Source organism: Malania oleifera, chromosome 3 (assembly GCF_029873635.1).
Source record: "Malania oleifera isolate guangnan ecotype guangnan chromosome 3, ASM2987363v1, whole genome shotgun sequence".
In the NCBI taxonomy this organism is placed as follows: Eukaryota; Viridiplantae; Streptophyta; class Magnoliopsida; order Santalales; family Ximeniaceae; genus Malania; species Malania oleifera.
The window spans coordinates 121,284,242-121,292,000 of NC_080419.1; the positions used below are offsets into that span (position 1 = coordinate 121,284,242).

The 7,759-nt window shown below is 38.2% G+C and overlaps 1 protein-coding gene across 1 annotated transcript; it reads left to right on the forward strand.

Moving 5' to 3' along the window:
• Positions 1–1,020: 1,020 nt before the first annotated feature.
• LOC131150484 (mogroside IE synthase-like) lies at positions 1,021–7,484 on the forward strand. The gene is made up of 2 exons (XM_058101212.1): positions 1,021–1,736; positions 6,597–7,484. Exons 1-2 carry the CDS (start codon positions 1,086–1,088, stop codon positions 7,332–7,334), a joined length of 1,389 nt encoding a protein of 462 aa, XP_057957195.1. The 5' UTR covers positions 1,021–1,085; the 3' UTR covers positions 7,335–7,484.
• Positions 7,485–7,759: the final 275 nt, after the last annotated feature.

Sequence of the window (7,759 nt, forward strand, 5' to 3'; positions counted from 1 at the left end):
GACAGCGAGAGAGAGAGAGGAGAGAGAGAGAGGGAACATTTCTGGAAATTTGAATTGGAAACAGTCTGGGGGAAAAAGTTCGGAAAATTTGATTTGAAATGAAAACAGTTAGGGAGAGAGATGAGAGAGAGGAGAGAGAGGAAACAGGTTAGTTCTGGAAATTTTTGTTTGAGAGAGGGGAAACAGTTCTTGGAAATTTGGATTGAGAGAAGAGAGAGAGGAGACGACCGAGGGAGAGAGGAGGAGGAGGGAGAGGAGAGAGAGGGAGGAGGAAAAACGTTTCTGGAAATTTGATTGTTTGGAAAACAGTTCTGGAAAGTTGATTTGTGTTGAGCGAGGGAGAGAGAGAGGAGGAGGAGGAAAAAAGGAAAACAGTTCTGGAGGAAAAACAGTTCTGGAAGTTCTTGGAAGGAGAGAGAGGCGGGAAGGAGAGAGAGGAGGGGGGAGGGGGGGGAAACAGTTCTGGAAATTTGATTTGAAATTTTTACTCTTACACAACTCACAAACCTAGTATTAGTACCTACAACTAACTAAAAAACACAAAATTACATAAAAACTACACAACAGGAACAAAAAAAAAAAGAATCTAACACATTCATAGTTTTCCAATTTTCTTGTGGAATATGTGGCTAAAGGATGTGAGCATGACTACTCACAAGGTTCATGTCATTATTTGAACATTTCTTTTGCACTAGCTGGGTCACATGAGTGCATAATTTTTTATTGGATATGCATGTGATCACAAGTTAATAGATTATGGGTACATCAGGCAGAAAAAAAATTAGCCGTTTAGCATGATTTTCAAAGTTAGTGTGAAGCTGTGGTGTGGCTCCCACTACTTTTCGTCATCTAGCTTATTTATTTTCGTTGGCTGCTCCTTTTGGACTATTGAGCTTCATGTTTTCTGCTGTTGGTTTTGTAAAAATTCTTAGCCCCAACCCTACACACAAGTTTAGAGAGAGAGAGAGAGAGAGAGAGAGAGAGAGAGAGAGAGAGAGAGAGAGAGAGAGAGAGGGGAGGGAGAGATTTCTTGTTTCTAGTTTATAAATACCCCTTCCTATAGTTGACTGAAAACTAGAGATAAAATGGAGAGCGAAGAAACAAGAACTAGTGGGTGCCATGTTATTGTCATCCCTTTCCCAATACAAGGCCATATAAACCCAATGCTTCAGTTCTCCAAGCGTTTAGCGGCTAAAGGTCTTATGGTCACATTTTGCACCACCACTTCCATGGCCAAGCCCATGCAAGCCTCAACCAATTGCGTCCGCATTACCACCATTTCTGATGGTCTAGAAGAAGGTGAGAAACTACAAAGCGTCGATGAGTATCTCAGGCATTTCAAACCCGCCCTGTCACTGAGCTTAACTGAGCTCATCACCAATCAAAATAGCACTCATTGTCCTACCAAACTTATAGTCTTTGACTCTCTTATGCCCTGGCTTTTAGAGATACCCCTACAGCTTGGGCTTCAGGGAGCTCCATTCTTTACACAATCCTGTGCTGTTTCAGCAATCTACTACCAAGCGCATCATAGGTTACTGAAGTTGCCTCTAGAACAAGGGCTAGGAGTTCTGAATCTGCCTTCGATGCCCCCGTTCAGGATCGATGATCTTCCCTCATTCATCTATGACACGAGCTTATATCCATCATTAGGGAGCCTTTTCTTGCATCAGTATTCAAATATCCAGGAAGCAAAGTGGCTAGTCTTCAACACCTTTGACCAACTGGAAGATAAGGTAGACTTTTATCAATTCGATTTGCTTTTCTACAAACATGATATAACCAAACATGATCTACTATGACTTTTGTTGACACCTTATTTTGTTAGGGCTTCCAGTAGCAAAACTTAATTTACTTAATTCCCTTTCTAATTTTCAAAAAAAAAAAAAGAAAAAGAAAAAAGTGTCCATTTTAAATTTTTAAAGGTCTAATTTCATATCTTCCAATTGCCGTCTAAGATCTTCCTACCGTATGTCTCTCCAACCAAAAAAAAGCAAAAAAAACTTTTCTTCAATAATGCATTTCTTTTTAGGTTTAACCTAAAACTTCTATTTCAAATGAAATCTCTGATGATATAATTATGAGGAGGCCTCCCTCACCCCACCGCATATGGTTTACGTCTGCAAAAACCAGACTTTGCACCAAAACCAGATTGAGAAACGGCAACACCAACGCAGACAGATCGACTTGTCGGATTAACACTCGCAGAGAGAGAGAGAGAGAGAGAGAGAGAGAGAGAGAGAGAGAGAGAGAGAGAGAGAGAGAGAGAGAGAGAGAGCGAGAGAGAGAGAGAGAGAGTGAGAGAGAGAAGACGCCATCGATGTATGTAAATGCATCAGAAGAAATCTGAAGTTCAGATCGGAAAGGAAAGCAGCAGTTGTATCTCTTCCGATTTCAACACACCCTCAGCTCTGTTTCTTCCTCCAATCCATCAGAAACACCCTCAGATTCAGATTCAAACTCAAAATCACTCACCCTCACCAAACGTTACCCACTGTATCGCGAACCAACAACCCCTAATCCACCTCAAAATTCAAGTTCCACCTCTTTCTTCGCTTCACTTCCCATCGTCATCATCAAACCCATCAACCCCATTAGCACCAAACCAAAATCGCAACCAAGCCCACTTCCATGACGAACCCATCTCCAATAACCCTTCAACAGCGCAAACCCTTCTCTCAACACCTCACAAGAGACCAAGAATGACCCAAAACGCCTTCATCCCTTTCCCATTCCCCTACTCTGTCTTCTTCTCTCCAAAATTATCGCCACAACCCTTTGCATCCGGAATCCAAAGCTCCATCGCCCTCCTTTTCCTGTTTCACGCCTTTGGTCTCAAGAACTGCGGCTCGGAAAGTGAAACTCCTCCGCGACATACGCCGTGCTCGTTTGCTTCGAGTCCGCTTACATCGTTTTCACAAAATATTAAAAAAAGAAACTCATCATCGAGAAAGGCATGAAGAAAAATGTTTTTTTAGTATTTAATAATTAGTGTACTAAATGTGGACTGTGGGCCTTTGAAAAGTAAATGCCCACGTGTCGATTTTTGACCGTCGAGATCAAAGGGAGGGAAGGATGAATGGCTATCCAAGTTTTATTGCGAGAACCAATAACAGTATGCCACGTGTCCCCGACCAAAGGGGAAAAACTATTTTCTCTTCTTTTACGTTCTTTTCATTTAAAACCAAATAAATATGAAAAATATTAAAAAAAAAACAGAAAAATTTTAAAAAATAAAAAATAAAAAATAGAAGTACAAAAAATCAAAAATAAATATATTTTTTATGTTTTGTAAATATTAAAAATCCAAAAATAGAAAAAAAAAAGCTGTTAAAAATTATTTGAAAATTAGAGAAAGAACCAAAAAAAATAAAAATAAAAATTGTAGAAAAATCTAAAGGAAAAAAAAGTTTTGGGTCAGAAATTCAAAAATAGGAGTCAACTATTGTAAAATTAAAATTTTTAAAAAAATAAAAAAAATCTTGAAATATCCATAAAAATATTTGAAAATCCCAAAAAAAAAAAAAAACCCAAAAATTGAGGAATCATGGAAAATTTTTGGAAGGTCCTTGATCTTTTAGGACTTTCTTTTGATGCCTTGTGCATTTTGGAACCTTTGATTTCATGGTAACTAGTTACTTATGTATGATTTTATTTCATCACATGTTTTCAGTGTTTGTCTTGCAGTGTGTTTGTCCCCTGGCTTGCATGTGCATGTGTATGTGTGCACACCTATGAGGAAAATTCTAAAAAAATGAGGTTATGTAATTCTCAATCATCTTCTGAGGGGCGAAAGGTCTAATAGAATTACCTCAAACCCGTTTAAGGTGATTTTATTAGACCCTCTTATTTCAATGGACACATTTAATAATTATTTGCCTAGTATATTTATTTGCATGTGCATTTGGATATAAAGTAATTTGATCTTATTCACTTGTATGTATTATGTCTCTTCATATGTTGATGTGCTCCCTTAATTAAACTAAATTGACTTTCATAGTGAACCTTCTTCTAGAACTTGGAGGTTATATCTTTGCATGCCTTTGAGAATTTGGAGGTGAGGGAGGTTTTGCTCCTATGCAAGACTTCCCAATATTTGAAGGTAAGGTAAATGACACATAAAAAGTGAGGAAATTGGAAAACTACTTAATGAAAATAAGTCTTCTTGGGGATTCTTGGAGGTTATGTTCGTGCATACCTTTGGGGATTTTGACGTGAGTGTAGAACTATCCAATATCAAAAGGCTCGATAACTAAACAAAAAATAGAAGAATATAATTCTTGATTGGTTGATTTCAAAGATAATCTTAGGTTAATTAGGTATCATCCATTAAACGAGTGCATAGAGGATGCTAATACATTCTTCTCACAAAACTATGCGCTCGAACTTTAGCGTAGATGATGCTAATACTTTCCTCTCACATAACTATACTCTTGAACTTTATCTGGCTGCGCAGAATGTTGACCATTGTTTCATTGACTCTAGGTTAGCTTAGAGACCAATTAACTAGTAGTAATTAATCAAGTATCCTAACCTTACCCAGGATGAAATGTGGTAAGTGGAGACTCCATTGGACAAGATTTTAAACCTATTATTCTCATTAATTTTAAGGTTGCCATTTAATCGAGGTGATTCGGAGATTCAACTCCTTTCTTTTTGGGAGATGTCCCTCTAAAACATTGCGACAGTTTGGCAGCTCCCAATTTCATCATTCTCATTAATTTTGAGATCGCCATTCAATTGAGGTGATTCAGAGATTCGACCCCTTTCTTTTCATGAGGTGGCCTTCCGGGACGTTGCAACAACTTTCTTTTTCCTAAAATGTTGCTCGTAAAAAGTTCTCCACTCCTTATTCCTAGCCCTACAAGGTGCACTCTTTCTTTAATATATGGAGAGTTTTTTTGGATTTTACCGTAATCAGGCAATTGCAACAGCCAACAATAATCAAAACCCACCAATTATAATATTGTGAGTAAAGTAAATTGAAAATTATAAGATCAATTTGATTTTTGCATGATTTTCAAACAAAATCAAAGATAATGGGGATGTGTTTAACTGGAGTTGTCAATGATGTGGGATCTTCGAACTCAATTCAGCTTGAAAATTTTAATCTTGAACTTAGATTTGAATTTTATTAACCTTGTAACTATTGAGCTTGAGCTTGACTTATATGGGAGTTTTTTAGAACTCAAGTTTGTCTCACCTAATGTTGATTTGTTTATAAAACAATATCAAATACGTATAGATGTACATAATATGTAATATATGTATAGTTAGAGAGCTCATCCTCAAAAACCTAGGTGTCAATGAGAGAGAGTTAAGAGGATCTTATACTAGCTTGAGACTGTCCACAAAGGCGATGAGGGACTAGACGCACATCAACACTCCCCCTCGAGCCCATGGGGGGAAATGAGGTGAGGAGGAGTCAAACAGCCCAAGGTCCAGCTCTGATACCAAGTAAGAGAGCTCATCCTCAAAACTTAGGTATTAAGGAGAGAGAGCTGAGAGGACCTTATACTGGCTTGAGACTGCTCACAAAGGCGATGTGGGACTGGACGCACACCAACATGTATAAAATATAAGATTGCTTTGGTTACAAAACAATATTAAAGATATATAAATCTACATAATATGTAATATATGTATAATACAAATAATATTTCATTTTTGTGACATAACATAACCTTATATTGAACTATATTAGGTCTGTGAATTTTATAAAACTCTTGTTTTCTGTCATCCCTTATCTAATGCAAGGTCATACAAACCCATGCTCCAATTCACTAGGCACTTAAAGCTTCTAAAGATTTAAAGGTCACTCCCAGCACCACTACTTCCATAGTCCAGTCTATGCAAGCCCAAAGAAGCTCTTTACATATTACCATCATCTCTGATGGCAAAAAAATCAAGAGAGCTTTTGGAACATCAACACATCGTGAAACCTAGTTTCACAACTAAACTGATTAGCAAACAGAATCAGAAACTATCCAGTCAAGTTAATCATGCATGACCCTTTAATGCCCACATTTTGGGTGTTGTGCGCAAAGCCATGTGCTATTGCTGCCATATACTCCATGTACACCTTGGGTTGTTACAAGTGCCTATGGAATAATCTGCCACCATTTGTTTGTGCAGTGAGTTTGTATCAGGCTTCCTCTAAAGCAACCTTTGAATTGTCAGGCAAGTCAAGTGGGTATAGTTCAACATTTTCAAGGAGCTCGAAAATAAGGTAGATTTTGAGAGTAACGCCCACATTAGCCTTTGTCTGTTGACCTATTTGAAAGTGTTTCAATTCACACAGCAACTTTGTTTTTACTCTTGCAAGTGAAATTCATTTGATTTGTAAATGAACTATGTTATAGGATTCATTTGCAAATGAACAAATGTCTTTGGCTTACTATATACCCGTGAGATAATTTTGCATTTTATTTGTTCATAAAATTAGTTAGTTCTTTAAATTTTTTATTTTTGTTTATTTGTGTAATATAATTAAGAGTTTTCCGGAGTTAAATGTTAAAAATGAAGCACCATATGGGATATTCGATTCTTTTGTGGGTTTCAAAACTTAATTTGTTATTTTAATTTATACTGATTAGGTATTGAACTGGATGAGAAGCCAGTGGCCAGTGAAGACAGTAGGGCCAATCATCCCATCAATGTACTTGGACAAGAGACTAGAGGATGACGGAGACTACGGCCTCAGCCTCTTCAAGCCAAACCTGGATGCCTGCCAGACTTGGCTGGACCAGAAGGAAGCAGCCTCAGTTGTTTATGTTTCATTTGGAAGCTTAGCTTCCCTGGGAGAGGAGCAGATGGAGGAAATATCACAGGGCCTGAAGAGAAGCAACGCCCACTTCATTTGGGTGGTGAGGGAATCAGAACAGCAGAAGCTTCCCACCAACTTAGTGGAGGAAACTACAGAGAAGGGGCTGGTGGTGAACTGGTGCAATCAGCTTCAAGTACTCGCTCATCAGGCGGTGGGGTGCTTCTTCACCCACTGCGGATGGAATTCGACACTGGAAGCCCTAAGCCTAGGGGTGCCTATGGCAGCAATGCCGCAGTGGACAGATCAGACAACGAATTCTAAGTTCATTGCTGATGTGTGGAAAGTAGGGTTGCGGGTTAAGAAGGACGAGAGTGGGATTGTTCGTGGAGAGGAAATCGCGCTGTGCATAAGGGAAATAATGGAGGGAGAGAGGGGAAATGAGATAAGGAAGAACGCTCTCAGGTGGAAAGAACTTGCCAAAGAGGCAGTGGATGAAGGAGGGAGTTCTAATAAGAACATTGAGGAATTTGTTGCAGAACTTGCAGAAGTTGAGGGTGATGCATCATGAGAGACAATCTCCCCCCAATAATAAGAATTTGCCTGTTGGATTACTGTATTTTGTTTTATCATACAATAATTAACCCACAACACTTCATGCATCAAAATCTCACGACAAAACAATAAATTGCAACTAGAGCAGGCATAAATTTCCCATTTTTTTTCATGATCAATCTCGCAGAATTTCCTTTACATAGATCCAAGTCACAAAACTTACCATTAGATCTCAATTTTGATCTCTAAGCATACCTTATTTTGCAGCACTAGCAGGAAAATTCCTTGCATAATTATTACTGATCAAAAAATAAAAATCGATTTTAATATATGAACCACAGAAAAATCACCACCTCTGCACAATGGACTATACCAATGCCTACAAAAAATTCCTGCCGGTAGTAATATAAGTCATGAAGAATTGATTCAGGAGTCAATTCT